Source organism: Coregonus clupeaformis, unplaced genomic scaffold (assembly GCF_020615455.1).
Source record: "Coregonus clupeaformis isolate EN_2021a unplaced genomic scaffold, ASM2061545v1 scaf0300, whole genome shotgun sequence".
NCBI lineage: Eukaryota > Metazoa > Chordata > Actinopteri > Salmoniformes > Salmonidae > Coregonus > Coregonus clupeaformis.
This window is the reverse complement of record NW_025533755.1, coordinates 17,248-39,012: the sequence shown is the minus strand read 5'-3', so window position 1 is coordinate 39,012 and position 21,765 is coordinate 17,248. Positions and strand designations below refer to the sequence as shown.

The 21,765-nt window shown below is 43.5% G+C and overlaps 2 protein-coding genes across 3 annotated transcripts in view; both read right to left on the bottom strand.

Moving 5' to 3' along the window:
- Positions 1 to 6,927, bottom strand: part of LOC121568058 (ATP-dependent Clp protease ATP-binding subunit clpX-like, mitochondrial) — a 37,648-nt gene extending 30,721 nt beyond the window's left edge. The window contains exons 1-5 of the mRNA XM_041878624.2: positions 6,746 to 6,927; positions 6,203 to 6,271; positions 5,110 to 5,270; positions 4,487 to 4,604; positions 4,157 to 4,311 (exon numbers count right to left, since the gene is read on the bottom strand). Coding sequence (XP_041734558.1) covers positions 4,157 to 4,311; positions 4,487 to 4,604; positions 5,110 to 5,270; positions 6,203 to 6,257 — 489 coding nt within the window. The 5' untranslated portion in view covers positions 6,258 to 6,271; positions 6,746 to 6,927. The remainder of the gene's footprint in view (positions 1 to 4,156; positions 4,312 to 4,486; positions 4,605 to 5,109; positions 5,271 to 6,202; positions 6,272 to 6,745) is intronic.
- A 7,212-nt stretch (positions 6,928 to 14,139) lies between these two features.
- On the bottom strand, positions 14,140 to 20,358 carry LOC121568059 (gliomedin). 2 transcript variants are annotated; one of them, XM_041878626.2, is made up of 13 exons: positions 19,293 to 20,358; positions 17,663 to 17,714; positions 17,443 to 17,460; positions 17,259 to 17,348; positions 16,924 to 16,998; positions 16,372 to 16,533; positions 16,177 to 16,281; positions 15,783 to 16,064; positions 15,615 to 15,698; positions 15,468 to 15,518; positions 15,194 to 15,319; positions 14,846 to 14,996; positions 14,140 to 14,745 (listed from the first exon to the last, which is right to left on the bottom strand). In XM_041878626.2, the coding sequence occupies exons 1-13, from the start codon at positions 20,013 to 20,015 to the stop codon at positions 14,271 to 14,273; spliced, it is 2,394 nt and encodes a 797-aa protein (XP_041734560.2). In that variant the 5' UTR covers positions 20,016 to 20,358; the 3' UTR covers positions 14,140 to 14,270. The 2 variants fall into 2 exon arrangements, with proteins under 2 accessions (XP_041734560.2, XP_041734561.2); XM_041878627.2 differs by having other exon boundaries at positions 15,615 to 15,695.
- Between the last annotated feature and the right edge of the window lie 1,407 nt (positions 20,359 to 21,765).

Here is a 21,765-nt window from a genome sequence, read left to right as displayed (position 1 = left end):
GACCTGCTGTTTTCAACCCTCTCCCTCACCTGCTGTCGCAACCTCTAAATGCCCGGCTATGAAAAGCCAACTGACATTTACTCCTGAGATGCTGACCTGTTGCACCCTCTACAACCACTGTGATTATTATTTGACCCTGCTGGTCATCTATGAACGTTTGAACATCTTGAAGAACGATCTGGCCTTAATGGCCATGTACTATTATAATCTCCACCTGGCACAGCCAGAAGAGGACTGGCCACCACTCAGAGCATGGTTCCTCTCTGGTTTCTTCCAAGGTTTCTGCCTTTCTAGGGTGTTTTTCCTAGCCACCGTGCTTCTACATCTGCATTGCTTGCTGTTTGGGGTTTTAAGCTGGGGTTTCTGTATAGCACTTTGTGACATCTGCTGATGTAAAAAGGGCTTTATAAATACATTTTGATTGATTTGATTTAAAAATAGTGACACGAGTCATAAATACACAGCGAATAACGAATAAAAATAACATGGCGCTGCAGGCGGTACCAAATCAATGTACAGGGGTACGAGGTAATTGAGGTAGCTATGTACATATAGGTAGGGGTCAAGTTACTAGGCAACAGGATAGATAAGACAGTAGCGGCAGCGTATGTGGTGAGTGTGAGATTGTGTGTGTGTGGCGTCAGTATACTTGTGTGCGCATGTAGGGTGTGTGTGTGTGTGTGTGTGTGTTGGGGTGTCAGTGTAAGTATGAGTGATTGCGTGGGTAGAGTTCACTGTGTGTGCATAGAGTCAGTGCAAGAGAGATCAATGCAGGTAGTCATGGTAGCCATTTTGATTAGCTATTTAGCAGGCCTATGGCTTGGGGGGGTAGAAGCTGTTCAGGGTCCTATTGGTGCATTGGTACCGCTTGCCGTGCGGTAGCAGAGAGAACAGTCTATGTCCCTCAAACTCAACTCAACCTCAAAGCAGGTTCCACTGTGTTTTTAATTGTTCCCCCTCTAATTAGGGACTGATTTAGACCTGGGACACCAGGTGGGTGCAATTAATTATCAGGTAGAACAGAAAACCAGCAGGCTCCGGACCTCGGATGGGTAAGTGTTGAATATCCTTAGTCTAAGCCTTGGGTGACTGGAGAACGAGAATTTGTTGGGCCTTCCTCGGACACCGCCTGGTATAGTGGTCCTGGATGGCAGGGAGCTCAGCCCCAGTGATGTACTGGGCTGCACTCACCAACCTCTGTAGCGCCTTGCGGTCGGGTGCCTTGCAGTTGCCGCATCAAGCGGTGATGGAGCCACTAAAGATGCTCTCAATGGTGCAGCTGTAGAACGTTTTGAGGATCTGAGGGCCCATGCCAAATCCTTTCAGCCTCCTGAGGGGGAAGAGGCACCGTCTTGCCCTCTTCACAAATGTGCGGTTGTGTGTGGACCATGTTAATTCCTTAGTAATGTGGACACCGAGGAACTTGAAGCTCTCGACCCGCTCCACTACAGCCCCATCGATGTGGATGGGGGCGTGCTCGCCCCCCCGTTTCCTGTAGTCCACGATCAGCTCCTTTGCCTTAATGACGTTGAGGGAGAGGTTGTTGTCCTGGCACCACACTGCCAGGTCTCTGACCTCCTCCATATAGGCTGCCCCATCGTTGACGGTGATCAGTCCTACAACCATTGTGTCGTCAGCAAACTTGATGGGGTTGGAGTCGTGCGCGGCCACGCAGTCGTGTGTGAACAGGGAGTACATGAGGTGACTAAGCACACACTCCTGAGGGGCCCCTGTGTTGATGGTCAGCGGGTGGATGTGTTGTTGCCTACCGTCACCGCTTGGGGGTGGCCCGTCAGGAAGTCCAGGATCCAGTTGCAGAGGGAGGTGTTCAGTCCCAGGGTCCTTAGTTTAGTGATGAGCTTGGAGGGCTCTATGGTGTTGAATGCTGAGCTGTAGTCAATTAACAGCATTCTTACATAGGGATTCATTTTGTCCAGGTGGGTGAGGGCAGTGTGGAGTGCAATAGAGATTGTGCCATCTGTGGATCTGTTGGGGCAATATGCGAATTGAAGTGGGTCCATGGTGTCTGGGATGATGGTGTTGATGTGAGCCATGATCAGGCTTTTAAAGCATTTCATGGCTACAGATGTGAGTGCTACAGGGCGATATTCATTTAGACAGGTTACCTTGCCGTTCTTGGGCACAAGGTGGTCTGCTTGAAACAAGTTGGTATTACAGACCGGGTCAGGGATAGGTTGAAAATGTCGGTGAAGGCACTTGCCAGCTGGTAAGTGCATGCTCTGAGTACGCGTCATTGTATCCCGTCTGGCCCTGTGGCCTTGTGAATGTATGAAAAATGTATGCACTCACTAACTGTAAGTCGCTCTGGATAAGAGCGTCTGCTAAATGACTAAAATGTAAATGTAAAATGAATGTTAACCTATTTAAAAGGTCTTACATCGGCTACAGAGAGCGAGATCACACAGTTGTCCAGAACAGCTGGTGCGCTCATGCATGGTTCAGTATTGCTTGCCTCGAAGCGAGCATAGAAGGCATTTAGCTTGTCTGGTAGGCTCACATTATAACATTATTTATATTTTGTTTTTATTCGCCTCGGGCTGGCGGTAGGTGCACCTGATTCAGCTGCGCTGCTCGCCGAGTAGGCGAACTGTTGCCTTCCCGGTGGGCCCGGAGAGCAAATCAAGTGCACTATAGGCCTACCGCTGGCCAATCGGATGGCTCAGATTACTGTGAAGCAGGCATAAAACGTAGCAGGCGTAGCAGGCAGGCATAAAAGAAAGCTACAGAAAAGTGATACTGTGAGATTTCAAAACATTTACAACCATTACATTTACATTTTAGTCATTTAGCAGACACTTATCTAGAACAACTTACAGTTAGTGAGTGCATACTTTTATTTGTTATTTTCATACAACCATGACTACAGAGAGACTGTCAACGAATACAGCAAAGAGCTGCTGTTTTTAATGAGTGAGTTCATGTTTAAGTTATTACTCAGCAATGTCACTTTGTATTCAACACTTTTGAATAAGCTGTAAAATGAGCGTTCATCCTATTTCCACTCAGTGCTGCAGCAGTAGTGAATGAGTATCTATAGGCTTTTTTTTTTATATTGGAGGAATATTTCACTTTCTCTGCTCATAGGAGTAACAACATGAATTTGTGCATTAGGCGGTGCGACTCGAGTTTAGCCATCAGCTGGAAGACGGTGTCCCCTTTTTGGTTCAGTGTCAGTGGAGGAAAGGGTCCCTTTTTGGTCAGTGTCAGTGGAGGAAAGGGTCCCTTTTTGGTTCAGTGTCAGTGGAGGAAAGGGTCCCTTTTTGGTTCAGTGTCAGTGGAGGAAAGGGAGAGCGGAGGGATGTTGAGAGGCGGACCCTCAGTCTGCCGCTCTCTCCCTCCGCTGAGACTGACCATCAGCCCAGGCACCATCAGCCCAGGCACCATCAGCCCAGGCACCATCAGCCCAGGCACCATCAGCCCAGGCACCATCAGCCCAGGCACCATCAGCCCAGGTACCATCAGATGCAGGCACCATCAGACCAGTAAAATAAAAAGCGAATTATTTAAAAATGTATGCTCACTCAGCTGTGCCTCACAAGTAATACAACCACAGATCTATTACCAGTGTGATCATATAACCTACCTCCATTTTTTTTTATATAACTTAAAAGAATAATGCATTGGCAGGGCAATTCAAGCAAAGACAATATGTGGTGATAATGTATTGGACCTATAGCTTACTGCACAAACCTCATTGCTACAGTACTGTTTTTAATTGGTTAATGTAGCATAGGCTTACGTTAAGTCATGTTAAAAAATAAATAAATGAACTTTTTTTAAAAACTGAGCAGTAGATCTCTGCTTTCATTGTCTCAGAAAGTGATCTTGACTCAGAAAAGGTTGGTGACCACTACTCCAGTTTTCCCTTTACCGTGGCAATTGTGATCAAATCAACGCAATATTAGCCACTTACAATGCAACATACCGAAACAAAACGAACTATGCAAGATATTTTGCATAGTTCTACAAGAGCACAAAATGTGTACATTTAGAGGGAATGCATTATAGCTCCAGGTATACCTGCAGCATTATCATAGTAATTCCTGTTTGAAAATAACCATCACATCATAGAAACTAAAAAAAAACTGGAGAAAAAAAAGAACCAGTTCCTGTTTATTGTCATTGGTGCTCGTACCTTTTTGGGTGGCGGGGGAGGTTTCTGTACGAAGGCCATTTTGACAGCCTCAGCGGGCGACTCTGGTTCTTTATTCAGACCCTTCTTAGAGTCTGTCTCAGAGAGCACCACGAAGAAGTGATGGCATTTCTCACACTTCACAAAACGTGTTGACGCTGAAAAGAAAAGAAAACATTTTTAATGTTTCCGTTATCCGTCTCTGATGTCATAAAATAGTAGTGACGGTGTGACAAGTCAATCATTTATACGGCTGCTTTTTCTACGACTTGAATCTTTAGAAAAAGACAGCCTATGCGAACAGAGTATTTTTTTTTTTTTTAAGGTACTCACATACAAAGGTCTCCACATGTGTGCAGGGGTCTCCACATTTGGGACAGTGCAGCTGGTTCCCCCCTTTCCCTGATCCACCAGAAGAGTCCGACAGTCTCTTTCCTTCACTGAGGTTCTTCTGCATTATGATTGGACACAATAGAGACGTTCTATCAAAACAGCAGGAAAAACCATCATGTAGAACACATACCCACAGATAGGAAGCTTTGTTTCTATGTCGTTGTCACATGTCGAAACCACTGGGCATTTATTAGAAAGTCTATTCTTGTGTCTTGTCACCACCAGAGATGGGGTCAATTGCATTTCAATTCAGTCATTCAATGATGATGTCACCACCAGAGATGGGGTCAATTCCATTTCAATTCAGTCATTCAATGATGATGTCACCACCAGAGATGGGGTCAATTCCATTTCATTTCAGTCATTCAATTATGACGTCTCCACTTAGCATGAACAGACAAGGGAACAAGCCGTCGTGCCACGTTGTTATGCCATGTTTGGCAATGACCATAGGAGTTTGCGAGACAGCACAAACAGACCTGGGTCCAAGCTAGTCACCACTGGGTGATTCATTCTGTAAAGCGGCAAACAGATATGTCATAATCCAGTGGAATCAAGTTCACCTTTCCGCCATCGCTGGATCCATCCTTGGTGGATCCATCTTTAGCGGCGAAACATACTGCCGTTTCATGGATGGATCTCACTCGGACTCTGGGAGATAGGGGGGCTTCACGAGAACCAGGTCTGCTCAGAGCATACAGCTGAATCCGAGAACAAGACAGTCCTGTACAACAGAAAACACAATGCGACCAAATGTTTAGGCTGATGTTATAATCCATAAATGTGTACTTTTCCTATATCTTTATTTCTGATGGCCATTGTGGGGATCTGGATGTGATACCTATCTTAGAAAGAATGCATTAATGATTAAGCATAAAAGGTTTGTACTGTACTGATATAAATTGTTTAACCTAACAAGCTGTGATTCATGTGAGGAGCTGTTTTAGGGAGTAGGGGGAGATAAGAACTTGTGTCTCACAATACCCGAACACTGCCTCTTTGTGATCTGTTAACCGTCCAAGGACGTGTGTACTGCAAAAGTGCTGACTTTCTGGATAAGTTGCAAAACAACTAGACACCTGGCAACAGTGGAGCGCCAAGGGGCTGAGACCAGCCTGTGCGCCAACGGATTGGCTGAGTAAGTCTAAACCACGCTCAGTCTCTACTCTGATTGGCCAGCAGGGAGCGGGAACTATCTCTGTCAGAGTATTTTAAGAAGAACTCATAACAATGGCTTAGTTCTCTGAGTGCCCTGCGTGGTATTTCAGTGGACCCGTATATACCAGATTTGAATTGACGCAACTTAACACCATGATTCATATTAGGTCAGCCCAACTTCCCTGTTCCATAGAAATAGAATGATTCCTTCCTTCTTCATCAGCCAATCATTAGATCAGCCTTTCAGGAAATCACGAATTGGCGTAGCCTAACGTGTTGTTTACAACGTCAACAATTGGTAATATGGAAATACAGCTAGCATTTACAGAATGCAACAGGCGACCCGTTTTCAAAACTAGTTCACGAGGTCAATGTCACGTAGCTTATCCACAGACTTAAATAGTCTAGGTTGGCAAATTAGGTAGCTAGCAGAAGCGTTTAGATGACCAATAAATTACTGTAGTTAGCTAATTTCTCATGATTGTAAAGTTTTCTTACCTCTGTGTGCGGAATTCAAGAATATCCTCGCGGCCGACGTGCATGTGCAGGACATACTTTAGTCGAGGTCTAGCAAATAAATACAGAGAAGCAGGATTAACTAACTAGCATTGATCAACCCGGGCAGCTGTTAGGTACTGTAACTACATAGGCCATATTTTAGGTAGCTAGCAAAGTACACACATCTAACTAAACTCCCTACAAACAATACAGCTAACTAGTTAATCGGGTTCACCGGTCAACAAGTAGCGGGCGTAGTTACATGACTTACAAGCTACTGTACAAACTTCAAAACACAAATAACACCCCTAGAGATGGTAGGCCAAGGCATGATTTTGGATGGAGTGGGGCAGTTAGCTAGCTTATGTTAGCTAGCAAACGCGGCTGGCGACAGAAAAACAAGTGAGCATTCCGGAAAAGAGGTCATTTAGCTAGTTAGCGGTGTGAAACATAGCTAAACATTTCAACTGGCTAGCTATGTGACATGTTTAAGAGACGCAAAATGTGTCTTGACAATACGGTTTGCTAGCCAGCTAACGTTACCTGTCGACTCGTAAAGGAGCACGATGGAACCAAAACAAGTCTTGACAGTTTCTTCCGGAGCACAATTTCGTCGAGTCACTGCGACTGTGTAGGGTAGCAGGTCAACGGTGTCGTACCAATGTGTGACTGTCCAGCTAGCATGGGTAACCTTCTTCTTCTTCTTCTTCTTCTTCTTCCTCCTCGATGAGGTTTAACGGCGGTTGGCATCCCGCCACCTACTAGACTGGAGTACAACTCCCTTATATTTTGCTTGAAAAATAAAATAAAGAAATACCCCACCATCTAACACTAGACTCACAAATTCAAAAATATTATTAATAATTAACAGCACCCTACTCCACTATTCAAATATACTCATTCCTACCTCATGCCCTCAACCTGAAATGATGGGACATCACCACTTAACAATCCCCGTAACTCTTGTTAAGTTGCGTTAATTCAAATCTGGTATAGGAACAAAAAGAGGTCAATACACGTCTTCTAAAATAGACTAGTATTTTAATTAATGCAAACACTTGAATTGTAAATATGATGTTCGTATATATACGGGTCCACTGAAACACCACGCAGGGCAGACAGAGAACTGAGCCATTGTTATAAGTTCTTCTTTAAATACTCTGACAGAGATAGTTCCTGTTCCAAGCAGGCCTATCAGAGTAGAGACTGAGCGTGGTTTAGACTTACTCAGCCTATCGTTGGCGCACAGGCTGGTCCCAGCGCCTTGGCGCTTCACTGTTGCCAGGCATTAGTTGTTATCTCCACAACTTGTCTCGAGTCAGCAACCTCAGACATAGTCTGTTCCTCTCCACTGTAGCAGAACACATGTCCTTGAGCGGTTTAACAAAGAGGCAGTGTGTGTGTATGTGAGACACAAGTCTTATCTCATCCTACCCCCTAACAGTTCCCCACATTAATCACAGCTTGTTATGTTAAACAATCTATATCAGTACAGTACAAACCTATTATGTTTAATCATTAATGTATTCTTTCTAAGCTAGGCATCACATCTAGTTATAAGAAAATAGATCCCCACACTCTTCTGATGTCAAGTCTCGCACACCCAAATACCTCTCTGCAGCTGCCACCACAACCTCAATTTCACACTTCTCACACCTTGGAACCTCCCTCCTACACACTGCTGCCACATGCCCATAAGTTTGACACCTGTAACATCGTAATGTATTCGGCACATAAGCTCGTAACAGGATTGGTAACCTGCTTCAACTCATGCCGCGTTTACATGCTAATCGGAACTAGGAAATTCCGGACTTGCTGATTCGTTGAACGCTGCATGTGTACAACTACAACCAGTTAGCATGTCGGGAAATGTCAGTTTCCTAGTTCCGACTAGCATGTCAACGCGGCGTCAGACCGATATTAACCCCAGCGCAGGTGGGACGACTGGTCCCCTGTGTGATGTAACGTTAGCTGTTAGTAGGTCAGGGAAACTGCGAGACCGAGGTCAGCAATTCCCCCCCGTGTTAATACATATTAAGAACGATGTTGTTGGCTGTTTGCATCAGATATATCCAAGGTGGAGTGTAAAATTATTCTTCCCTTGGATTGGTTTGAGGTCATTGAGGTCAGGACAAAAAATGTAATGTAAATGTAAATGTAAATTTCGTCACATTGTGTCATTTGCTGCCATCTGCTGTGAAGGTGATTAACATACTAAACTAGTTTCAGGATGCCACTGCCACAAATTCTAGACCTGTTCTAGAATCTAGAATCTATTCAGCTCTATTCTATTCTAAATAGGAGAGAAAATACATCCGGTAGCCTACTACTGCACTGTTATGTGGAACACTGTCAGCAGAGCTGTTAGTGCTCTGCATGACAAACATGGAGACATTTCTCAGTTGTGTGTGTGTGTATATTATATATATATATATATATACATATATATATATATATATACAGTGAGGGAAAATAGTATTTGATCCCCTGCTGATTTTGTACGTTTGCCCACTGACATAGACATGATCAGTCTATAATTCTAAATAAAGTTAAAAAAATAAGAAAAAAAATTACGTAACAGTAACGAGGCTATTTACAGGGGGTACCGGTACCGAGTCAATGTGCGGGGGTACAGGTTAGTCGAGGTAATTTGTAAAGTGACTATGTGTTGATAATAAACAGCAAGTAGCAGCAGTGCAAAAACAAACGGGGGGTCAATGTAAATAGTCCTGGTGGCCATTTCATTAATTGTTCAGCGGTCTTATGGCTTGGGGGTATAAGCTATTAAGGAGTCTTTTGGTCCTAGACTTGACGCTCCGGTACCGCTTGCCGTGCGCTAGCAGAGAGAACAGTCTATGACTTGGGTGACTGGAGTCTTTAAGCTCCAGCTAGCTCCGCGTACAGAGCCTACCCACCCTTCCACAAGCGCCGCCAGGATAATGGCTCCACAGCCCCCTCGACCTCCGACTGTTCCTGATAATCTTGGAACAGAGGAGCCAGCCCAGGTTAGCCTATAATCCTACCCTAGCCGCAGGTTTTCTGTTCGAAAACGTTAATTTAATAGCAACTGGTCATTAGCAAGAGAGTGGCTGGAATACTCGGTTACTGAAGATGCAGCATTTTGTTTCCCATGTCAAAAGTTCTGTGTTGGTTCAAATGCTAACGCAGACAAGGCCTTCACCCAAGCTGGGTATTCTAACTGGAAGAATGCTATGGATAGTACCATTCTAAGATTAGCTAGGCGCCATCAAGCAAAAGCATTTGAAATGCACTGTGGAAAGAAAAAACTAGTTGGAAGGGCTATTGGGAACATCGCTGTCAACAGTTGTTAATGATGGGCAGCTGGCAAGAAATCACATGTATTTGTCTGCGATTTTATTGAGTTCCTTGTTTCAAACCAGCAACCACTGAGGGTTAGAGTCAAGAGGGGAGGGGGGCAGTGGACCTCCTCTGTATATGAGGGAATATACTCTCCGAAAAGACAAGGAACTTGCCAAGGTGTTTAGCACCATACCCCACATACACATCACACCATATTCAAAATTAAATCATAGGGCTCATGAGTGGGGTTTCCACAGCTACATGCCAGAACTCATTTCCTACTTTGACCAACGTGTTCACCTGAGGAAAGCTCAACAAATCCAACTGGCATTTGAGGGGGTTCTTACAAGAAGATTTCAGGGAGAATGGAATGATTGATTACTCAGGAAGTTCCACAGAGCATCAAGGAGGCTGCAACTCTTCTGAAAAGGTAAGAAACAATCTAGCCGGGTTGGTTTTTATCAACATCTTGGTGGTATAGCCAATGGCGTCCTTTCAGCAAAGATCTAGGGTCTAGAATGTCAAAATGACTACCTTAGCCAGCAGCCTGTGTTTTCCAATGGCCTTGCTTTGTGTGTGGGGCGCTGTTCACGCTGCTGAGCCAACCTGTCACTTCTTGGTCAAAAGCATTCAATGGTGTCTGCATTTTAAACTTTTATGTTTATTGTGGTACAGGGTGATATAAGCAGAATATATATAATTCCAATGCAAGAACCCAAATGACGTCCCCCTGGGTATAGCTACATATTGGTATGTTTCATCATAGAAATAGATACGTTCTATTATGGTTGTCTTGGTAGCGTATTGGTTTTGACTAAAAAAACATATATTCTTTTATCTTTCGTCTCTCTGTGTTTCAGAATTTTCCTTCAATTTGCAAGAGGCTGAATGTATCTCACCGGAGAAAGCATCTGAGCGAGTGAAACGGTGCCAATCTTTCTCAGTATATGTAGCCCATCTGCTGTCTGGTCAAAAAGAGTATGACTTTGTTATCGGATTGAATGCGAGGAAAGCCAGCAAGCATTTGGCCTGCCTTGATAAAAATAAAAATAGCCAATCAGCGTTGAGCTAAACTGAGCTAACTCAACTGTGAATGGTCCTGGCGTACCAACAAAAAAGTGTCAAGGGAAGCCAGTTTGGATTTGGCTTCACACCAATCACATCACATAAAAAACAGAATGTCATTTACAGAAAGAAACTTGAATTGTTGCATCTCGTTGTGTCTTTGTCCTCCGGTGGCTAGCTAGCTAAAATAGTCCTTTTCCTAAATTTGCCATGGATGGAGATGGGAATTTGGACTTGTGGTTTTAGTTAATTCTCCGTACTGGCTAATGATTATAACAGCGATTCTGATCCAACCATAAATTCAATACGTTGTGCCCCTGGACTGAGACGATGGAAGTTCAACATGTAGCTAGAGGTGGTAGGCTAATGTTAACTAGCTGGACTGGCGTATTATTGCCCATGAATGGAAGTTAGGCTAGAGAGCAAGCATTTTATCCAGGTAGCCTTGGACAACAACAAATAAACGCCATGTACTGTATGACAGAGTCAAAGACCGTTTAGGCAACAAGAAAAAGAGGAGGATGTCATTGGCGTTTCTCTACAAGTAGGGTGAGTCAACATGTTTTTTTCTACTTGCAAGCATGCACACACACAGAAATCAGTACCATGGACAGCCACATCATATTTAGCATACGTTGATTGGACTAAATCGTTTTTTGGCATCTTTTAGTTGTCACTGTATTAAAATAAGCATAGGTGATTTGATGATGTTGAAATGTTGAAGTTGAAATGGTGCTGGAATAGTGGAGGCAGCTCCAGTTTTCTTTTCGACTTGCGGTAAAACTCTCCGTGGTTCAAAATCAATGGATGTTTAGTGGTCCAAAAATGTCGGAAACATTCATTTGCTTGACCACGCTGTCGGTCATGTAACTGTTTGTTACATGCAATATGTTTTGTGGACGTCACCGGACGGATGTTGCTCTCCAGTTTTGTGATGAAGCACAGGCGTGGTCTTCTTATTGTCTCTGCCTTTATATCACGGTGTCAAAGCATATGAACTAACAGGTTATAGAGCAAACAATGCAATTATCACAACACAGGTTGTCATATGGCATTTTATTTCTCCTGGATTGGCTTCCGCCGTGATTTTGCATGATTGAAGCGGGCCTATAGGCCTATTCGTTTGGCAGGACAGCTGTGTGCATGGCTGCATCTCACTGTAGTAGACGTTAGGCGTCGTTGTTTTGGTTATTTGGGTCTCCAGTCGCCTTTTTGTTTACAGTGTTTTTAACTAGCCTAAACATAGATGGTGTCTTGCCTTTATTGATCTGATATTCTGTTTACTAGGTCTACTTGGTACCTCTGTTTTGTTTTGTTCGCATTGTTACAGATTTGTTTTGTTTTGTTTTGTTACAGATTTGTTTTTGTTTTTTTCCATGTATGTTTTGAGGTTGGACTTTAGCACGTATAGCTCGTTAGAACGTAGGGCGCACCGATTGGTGTCACCTCGTTAGTCAGTATGTGTTTTTTATTAATTTATTAATTTATTCCACCTTTATTTAACCAGGTAAGCCAGTTGAGAACAAGTTCTCATTTACAACTGCGACCTGGCCAAGATAAAGCAAAGCAGTGCGATAAAAAACAACACAGAGTTACATATGGGGTAAACAAAACGTAAAGTCAAAAAATACAATAGAACATATATATACAGTGTGTGCAAATGTAGCAAGTTATGGAGGTAAGGCAATAAATAGGCCATAGTGCAAAATAATTACAATTAGTATTAACATTGGAATGATAGATGTGCAAGAGATGATGTGCAAATAGAGATACTGGGGTGCAAATGAGCAAAATAAATAACAATATGGGGATGAGGTAGTTGGGTGGGCTAATTTCAGATGGGCTGTGTACAGGTGCAGTGATCGGTAAGGTGCTCTGACAACTGATGCTTAAAGTTAGTGAGGGAGATAAGAGTCTCCAGCTTCAGAGATTTTTGCAATTCGTTCCAGTCATTGGCAGCAGAGAACTGGAAGGAATGGCGGCCAAAGGAGGTGTTGGCTTTGGGGATGACCAGTGAGATATACCTGCTGGAGCGCATACTACGGGTGGGTGTTGCTATGGTGACCAATGAGCTAAGATAAGGCAGGGATTTGCCTAGAAGTGATTTATAGATGGCCTGGAGCCAGTGGGTTTGGCGACGAATATGTAGTGAGGACCAGCCAACAAGAGCGTACAGGTCACAGTGGTGGGTAGTATATGGGGCTTTGGTGACAAAACGGATAGCACTGTGATAGACTACATCCAATTTGCTGAGTAGAGTGTTGGAGGCTATTTTGTAAATGACATCGCCGAAGTCAAGGATCGGTAGGATAGTCAGTTTTACGAGGGCATGTTTGGCAGCATGAGTGAAGGAGGCTTTGTTGCGAAATAGGAAGCAGATTCTAAATTTAACACCTGTGCTGGTTGCCATCTCGTTAGTGGGAAGGTGTTTCACCTGTGCTGGCCCAGGTGCTATTTAAGAGTGGCTGGCCCAGTGCTCCAGTTGTCTTGAGAGACGTGGAGGGTTAACTCCTTTAGTTGGCTCGCCCTAGTTGATTTCTAGAAAAACATTCCTTTGTCTGATCTTCCCTGTTTTAGTTTTGCTCAACGTTTTGGTTTGTTTCTTGTCTTTAAGTTTGATGTGGGTTTTTCTTTTGTTTGCCTCTTCTTGGGCAAATTTTGTGGGCGCTCATGGTGGGTGTCTTTTAGGTTCCAGTTGTTGTTGCTGGTCAACTTCTAGAACCCCTTCTAGAACCCCACCTGCTCAGTTTTGGTTGTTGTCAGTGGCTCTGTTAGTTCACCCTTCTGTTTGAGCGACATTGTTTGGTTTTCTAGCTGGGGAACGTAACAGCATTCCTTCGTTCGCATTCGCAATTGTCGTTATCTTAAGCCAAACTGCCATTCAGTGTTTTTATTTTGCATGAATAACTAGGCTACTACTTTCAGCATTTAGTTTGCATTATTTTGGCAAGACCGCTGTGTGTACGGCTGCATTCACACAGGCTGTCTGTAATAGGTGAATTACCCCTATCTATCTTGTAGCCTATATTCATTACCAAAACAGGCTTGCTTTAGTGTGTAGGGTGCTGTCCCTTGTGCTGACGCAGCGGAGATAGCCTACAGATTGTGCCAACCTGTCACTTCAAAAGCACTCGATGGTCTCTGAGTCGCGGCATTTGAACTTCATGTTTATTGTGGTATAGCGTGATGTAAGCAGAATTCAATATATTTCCAATGCGTCAACCCTCCCAAAATTGTGCCCCTTCACCGATTTCAACTGCCCCCTTTAGTCCCTTTATCCTGGCCCCGGGTCTGCAACCCATCCATCCTCACATACTTTGTGGCCCCTCAGATGTTTGGGGTGCATGACGCCCCTGTAACTAATGTCATGTATCCCATTATCAAACTTTGAAAGGGAATGAGGGTTGGATTACAGGAATGAGGGTTGGATTACAGGAATGAGGGTTGGATTACAGGTGAATTGAGGATTACAGTAAAAGATGAAAAGAAAACATATTTATTGGTAAAATTGTACAAAATGAATAAAAAACATATATAAAAAAATTGATGCTACATTATACAAAAATATATATTTTATGACACTAAAATTCAAAAAATATTATGAACAGATCACGTCATTGACATGTAATAAGCTCAAGACATAGGCAGAATGTTTAATTCTCCCACGACCAATAAGATTTGACTATACTTTTTGATCCAAAGTAAAATAAGCCTTGCATATTTTCACAGAGCTGTTGTCCCACATATACAAAAGTTGATTTTTGGGATAATATGACAACATAGCCATAATACCATTGGCTGATCTAAGATCCAAACTTACATTCAAAGGTTTTTTCGCTCTCATTAAATCAAAGGCGTGTGTGATTTTCGTGTCTTTGGTGTCAGTCACGTACAGAACTCCACATGCAATGAAGGCATTCCCAGCTTTCAACAGAGGATAGGACGTGTCAACCACAGACAACACAGAAAACCTCCTGTGGTCTAACTTGGCTACCATCATGGTTTCATCGACAACTGAAGCATAGATGAGCCACAGTCCATTCTCGTCCACGGCAAACTTAAAGTATGTCTTGGAGTTGTGGAAGAGATAGGTCAGATTGTGGTAAAGGGCATTCTCAATGGCCAGTGTCTGTAATCTCCTGGTCTTCAGGTTATCCCTGTAAAAGCAAAAATATTGAGAATGGGACAAAATACTTCGATTTTTTTGGATACGTATCTGATACGTGTTGCTTTAAACTGCAGTGAAGAAACGCTTACTTGACAACTTTAGAGGTTCCTGCATTGTGATAGTACACGGATCCGTTGTAGATGACGTGGCCACAGCCCTGGTAGAATTTCCTCATGTCAATGGACTTGCTGCTACTGTTGGGAAATGATGCGATGCTCCTGTATTCCTTCAAGACTCGACCTGAAAGCCAAATGTAAATCGCCTTCACACAGTCTCTTTCTGCTCTGCTGGAGATTGCTTCATTGTTGCAACTTATATAAACGTGATGTATTGTACCAAGCTGTTTTCTTTCTTTGGCCCTGAGTTTTCCCTATTATAAATACATATTACCTCAATATTACGGGTATTTCCTTCACCATTTGCCAAAGGCACTGTACCTGAAAAGTGTTCAGCCATCCAAATCTGGTTATCATTCACCTGGGCTGCGTCTTGCATCCAAACTCCAAATGTAGTTTCCATTTGAGTGACATTTGTAAAGCATGTTATGGTTTTGATAATGCATTCTATATGGATACGGAAGGAAAAACATGGAAATTAAAGAATGTTTGAAATGACAAAACACTTCACTCAGCAACAGTTTCCACTAGGGGTGCTCGTGAGTAAAGGTTGAAGGCACAGTACAGTAGTACAAACTAAGGTTACAGACTGTACCTTTAATTGTTGGGGTTACATTTGTGGGAACAGGAAAGACGTCAAGGCCTTCTGTTGACAAAATGCAACCAATTATGAGGAAAAATTATCTACCTTCAACATCCCAATTTAACCCCCAGTGTTGCCTATGTAGAAATAGTTTGATACCAGCTTTCCAAACGGGTGCTTCTTTTGCATCCTCTGTGTCGGTTACGTTCAAGGTGTCATTGGGGGGAACAGAGAAGATTTCTGCTGAAAATGTACATAAAATGCAATCAATTATGAAGACAATTTCAACACCTTCTAACATCCTTATAGATGTAAATAGTTTCATACCAGTTTTCCTAAAAGCTGCTTCTTCCGCATTCTCTGTGTCAGTTATTTTCAAAGGAGCTTCTTCCATAACCTCGGTGTCTGTTATTTGTCGGTTATTTTCTTCTTCCACCATCTCTGTGTATGTTTCTTTCAAATAAGTTTCTTCCAAATTCTCTAAGACGGTTACATTCAAAGGGGCTTCTTCCACAACCTCGGTGTCTGTCATTTGTCGGTTATTTGCTTCCACATTCTCGGTGTCAGTTACATTCAACGTGTCATTAATGGCGGCTGGATTCGCTGACTCTAAGGGGAGAAAGATGCAATAGTATTTTACAGTGAGGAATAAACGTGTGTTCACACATAGTGATTTCTGAGTTCTTGTTGGTGGAATCTCTGCCAGGGACAGTACGCTCACCCATAGACACGTTGGCTTGATGGGTGTGTGCTCGGATGTTCCTAGTAACATTCTCTGCGTCGGTTACATTCAAGGCGTCGTTGCTTGTGGCTGTATTCTCTGAAGCTAAGAGATGTAATGTAACAGTGTTTTGCAGCGACAGTGAAGTGGAATGCGTGTCATTGTTGTTGGTGGAATCTCCGACAGCGTACTCACCCAGAGAGTCAGACGTGTTGGCTTGATGGAGACAGGCGTTCTCCAACAGGTGTGCTCGGATGTTCCTGTTTCTGGAGGGTTCTGGGGCCTCTAAGGTCGCTGGGGGGCCAGGTAGACCAGGGGGACCGGCAGGGCCAGGAGGGCCCCTTGGTCCCGGAGGTCCTTCAAACACAACCAGAGGCACAGGATCTGAACAGGCTTCTCAGAGAAACTAACATAATAATAATAATAATATGCCATTTAGCAGACGCTTTTATCCAAAGCGACTTACAGTCATGCGTGCATACATTTTTTGTGTATGGGGTGGTCCCGGGGATCGAACCCACTACCTTGGCGTTACAAGCGCCGTGCTCTACCAGCTGAGCTACAGAGGACCACATTTACAGTATCTAATACAACCACAATTATGATCATTGCAAGTAAAACATTTTTTTTTAAATTGCAGCTATATCTGCAAAATCCGTGCTAGTAGCTCAGATGTAGTTGATAATTTAGTAGGATGAGCTAGTGAGATGGATTTTTGAAGAGAATGAGAACTCTACACTCTTTTACCCTCTATGATGATGTCATTGGAGGTCTCATCCTTCAGTCCTGGAGGTCCAGGCTCCCCTCTCTCACCAGGGGGACCTGGGCAGGCAGGGGGTCATCATGATAGTTATGGATGGATTCTTTGAAAGATTTCTTTAAAAATTATTTTGTTTTCGTTATTGGGTACTGTACCAGTGGAGGCTGGTGTCACTTTCGAATTGGAAGATGGAATCGTTGTAATGGCCGGAATGGAATGAATTACAAGTCCTCCAATTGAAGGTGACACGGCCTCCACTGGTCTACATAATACAGCACTTATGCATGGAAGGAAAAGTCACAAACCACCAACAGTGTCTTACCTTTTTTTCCAGGTCTCCCTGCAACTCCAGGTGGTCCCGGAATACCATCTGTAGCATTGAATCCTGGCTTCCCATCCACACCTGGAATTCCTTGGGACAGACACCATCGTGTATTGATCATCAATAACTATATGCCTTTTTGTCATGCTTTGATTTGATGAAAAGTGTTATTGATTAATTTTACCTGGAGGTCCTGGTGGTCCTATAATGTAGGATGGAAGGAATGGTTTAGTAATGTACCTTTTTTTAAATATATATATTCATGTCCATTTCGTGTGCAATCCGCAACACACAGTATTTCAATTAGGTGCTAATGTTTGATTTAATCGTTGTAGTTTTCAAACAATGTGTTTCTTCTTACCCGTGTACCCAAGATACTAGAAGAGATATTTCCAACAACACACCTGTTAAACACATGTCTTTTCTGCTGTTACATAATTCCAATAGGACCTTGATCTGAAAGGCAGAAGGAAAGGGTCAAAAGACGACAACAGCAACTTCACCATTTAGCTCCAGTGCGCTTTAAAGGGTAATTAGTTGAGAGCAGCCAGAGAAAGTAAATGAATCATGTACCTAATAATACTGCCAGTGGTTCATTTCCATATGACTGTCTGATCAGCGGTTTGATGTTAATTTCCTGTGTCATTTCTCCAGCCAAGTGGGTCCCTCTGTAGTTTAGCCAAGGCCCAGAGGATAGGATGAGTATGGCAGAGTACCAAGCCACTGAATGCATCCCAAATTGTACCCTATTCCCTATACAGTGCACTACTTTTGACCAGGAACCCAGTGCACTACATAGGGAATAGGGTGCAATTTGGGACACATTCAGTGGCTTGGTACTCTGCCATACTAATCCAACGACAGCCTGTCATGCTCAGAGTTTTTTCCTACTTCTCCAGGAAACACCACTTGGAAAAACGATCAGGCTGCGCCCCGAATGGCACCCTGTTCCCTTTATAGTGCACTACTTTTGACCAGGACCCCATAACGCTGAAAGTAGTGCACTATAAAGGGTGCCATTTCAGACCCATCCTCAGTTTTCCTCCTCTTAATCATATATCCAGAGACTTCGGTTGTGATTATTATTGGCGTGGGAAGGACATTTCTGCTAATCCCAGAAGACTGAGAAGAGGAGACGACTGGACATCTGGAGAATATTCCTTCCTCTGTTAAAAAAACCTCTCTAATAACTTGAAGTTCTGTAATCAGTTTTAAACTTTCCCGATCTCCTATCCTTTTCATATGCATTCACAGTTGGACATAGATGATACACATGCATAAGAAAACCCAATACTCAAGCCATGACAGTCCTAGCTGGTCAGAGTCTTCTTACAGTTTATACTGCACATACCACATAACCCATGGTATGATCCAATGGTATGATCCAATGGTATGATCCAATGGTATGATCCAATGGTATGATCCATGGTATGATCCAATGTGGCTCAGTTGATAGCGCATTGGCGCTTGCAACAACAGGGTTTTGTGGGTTCGATTCCCACGGGGGATCAGTACTGGAAATAAGTATTAAAAACGTATGCACTCACTACCACTAAATTACAAAAATAACCTACTATAACTATAACCTACAATAACTAACTATAACTAACCTACTATCTCCTGAGTGGCGCAGTGGTCTAAGGCACTGCATCGCAGTGCTAACTGTGCCACTAGATCCTGGTTCGAATCCAGGCTCTGTCGCAGCCGGCCGCGACCGGGAGACTCATGGGCGGCGCACAATTGGCCCAGCGTCGTCCAGGGTAGGGGAGGGAATGGCCGGTAGGGATGTAGCTCAGTTGATAGAGGATGGCGTTTGCAACGCCAGGGTTGTGGGTTCGATTCCCACGGGGGGCCAGTATGAAAAAAATAACATATGTATTCACTAACTGTAAGTCGCTCTGGATAAGAGCGTCTGCTAAATGACTAAAATGTAATGTAATGTAAATGTCTACTAGAACTAACTATAACCTACTATAAATATCTATAACATACTGTCTATAATTAATGTAGTAAATATTTTTGGAGGATTCTTACCGGGACCATGGAGTATGTCATCATCATCATCATGTCCCCGTCTTCACGTTTCTGCTGTCGCTTAGTCTGGTGTTCCCCAGCCTGGCTCCTCTTACCGCGGGGTCGGCTATGCTGCAGCTCCCTCTCTGCCTCTCTGCCTGGGTCCTCCCTGCTGGTCCTGTGGGGTGATGTCTCCAACCCAGAGTCCTCTGAGAGCACCTGTACCCCATCAGTCTCCTCTCCAGGGTCCCTGCTGATCCTGTGGGAAGCTTCCTCTCCAGGGTCCCTGCTGATCCTGTGGGAAGCTTCCTCTCCAGGGTCCCTGCTGATCCTGTGGGAAGCTTCCTCTCCAGGGTCCCTGCTGGTCCTGAGGGAAGCTTCCTCTCCAGGGTCCCTGCTGGTCCTGAGGGAAGCTTCCTCTCCAGGGTCCCTGCTGGTCCTGAGGGAAGCTTCCTCTCCAGGGTCCCTGCTGGTCCTGAGGGAAGCTTCCTCTCCAGGGTCCCTGCTGGTCCAGAGGGATACTGCTGCAGAATGACGCAGCACAGTGCCAGAGGTCTCTGAGAGCACCTGCAGTTGTAGATCCAACCGGGCCAGGTGGGCCGATAGGTGCCTGTGTTGCACCAGGAGGAACACCAAGCCTGCAGAGCTCAGGACCGTCAGAGCACACGTCCCCGCCAAGAACACTCGTAACATCCCTGGGAGTCCCAGACAGCCACCTCCACCTCCACGACCCTCCCTCGTCATCCTGCTTCCGCTCCTGTCATGACTATTTCCAAAAAAAAGGAAAGGTGAAATCTCTGCTCCCAAAAATGACCAACAAGCTTTTTTTAGTTCATGGTACACTGCTTCCTCTCCGGATACATCCCAAATAGTCCCTACTGACACACAACACAGTGATCTAGGCTCTGGATCTCACGTCCACAGAGGCACAAACACGCTCTGTTACAGGTAGTGCACGCTATTGCTAAGTAACGAACGAGAGACCGAATATAGAAGAACTGTTGAAGAAATCAGAAGAAAAGCTGTAGTAGTAGTAGTTTTTTGTTTTTTTTCTAAGAGTCAGACGCAAGATTCATTGCGCAACTCCGGAAACTACTGGAGAACAGTTTAGTAGCAGCAGTGATCATATATGTGACAGGAAATGGATACAGCTGCATAGAGCGCACGGGAGTTTTTCTTTTATCATTCTAATTTCAACATTCTTATTGTGGTGTTCTTGGTTTTCATGCCAAGTGCATGCTGCTTGAGAAAAAAAAATTGCTAAAGTTTCAAGATAATTCTGAACAAGGAAAGCATTCATTAGATGAACAAGTGAAACTTGAACTGAGCCTATTGAATGATGAGCACACATAGACCAGTGTGCTCTGTTGTAAGACTTCCTTTGTCTCTGAAAGGCTGAAAGCACCATGTAATATCCATAATTGTACTGCCACGCCATTTCCACTTAATTATTTTCCTGTAGCACCAATCCACAATGGTACAGAGTAGGAGTGCTGATATCAGTTCCCTTTCTGTCGGTCACACCGAAAGCATTCACAACCCTTGACTTTTTTACAGCCTGAATTTACAATTGATTAAATTAATTACATTGTAATTAAATCGGTCACTGGCTTACACACAATAATGTTAAATTGGAATTATGTTTTTAATTTTGTTTGACAAATTAATTACAAATGAAAAGCTGAATTGTCTTGAGTCAACAAGTATTCAAACCCTTTGTTATGGCAAGCCTAAATAAGTTCAGGAATACAAATTTGTTTAACAAGTCCCATCATAAGTTGCATGGACTCACCGAAATAGTAGTCTTTAACATTATTTTTTTAATGACTCCCTCATCTCTGTACCCCACACATACAGATAATTGTAAGGTACGTCCGTCGAGCAGTGAATTTCAAGCACAGATTCAACCACAAAGACCCGGGAGGTTTTCCAATGGCTCGCAAAGAAGGGCACCTATTGGTAGATGAAAAAAAAAAAGAAGCAGACATTGAATATCCCTTTGATCATGGTGAAGTTATTCATTACACTTTGGATGGTGTATCAATACACCCTGTCACTACAAAGATACAGGCATCCTTTCTAACTTAGTTGCTGTAGAGGAAGAAAACCGCTCAAGGATTTCACGATGAGGCCAGTGGTGACTTTAAAACAGATACAGAGTTTAATCGCTGTGATAGGAGAAAACTGAGGATGGATCAACAACATTGTAGTTACCCCACAATACTAACCTAATTGACAGAGTGAAAAGAAGGAAGCCTGTACAGAATAAAAATATTCCAAAACATGCTTCCTGTTTGCAATATGGCGCTAAAGTAAAACTGCAAAAAATGTGGCAAAGAAATTAACTTTATGTCCAGAATACTAGGCATTATGCTTTGGGCAAATCCAACACAACACATCACTGAGTACCACTCTTCATATTTTCAAGCATGGTGGTGGCTACATCATGTTGTGGGTATGCTTGTCATCGGCAAGGTCTAGGGAGTTTTATTAA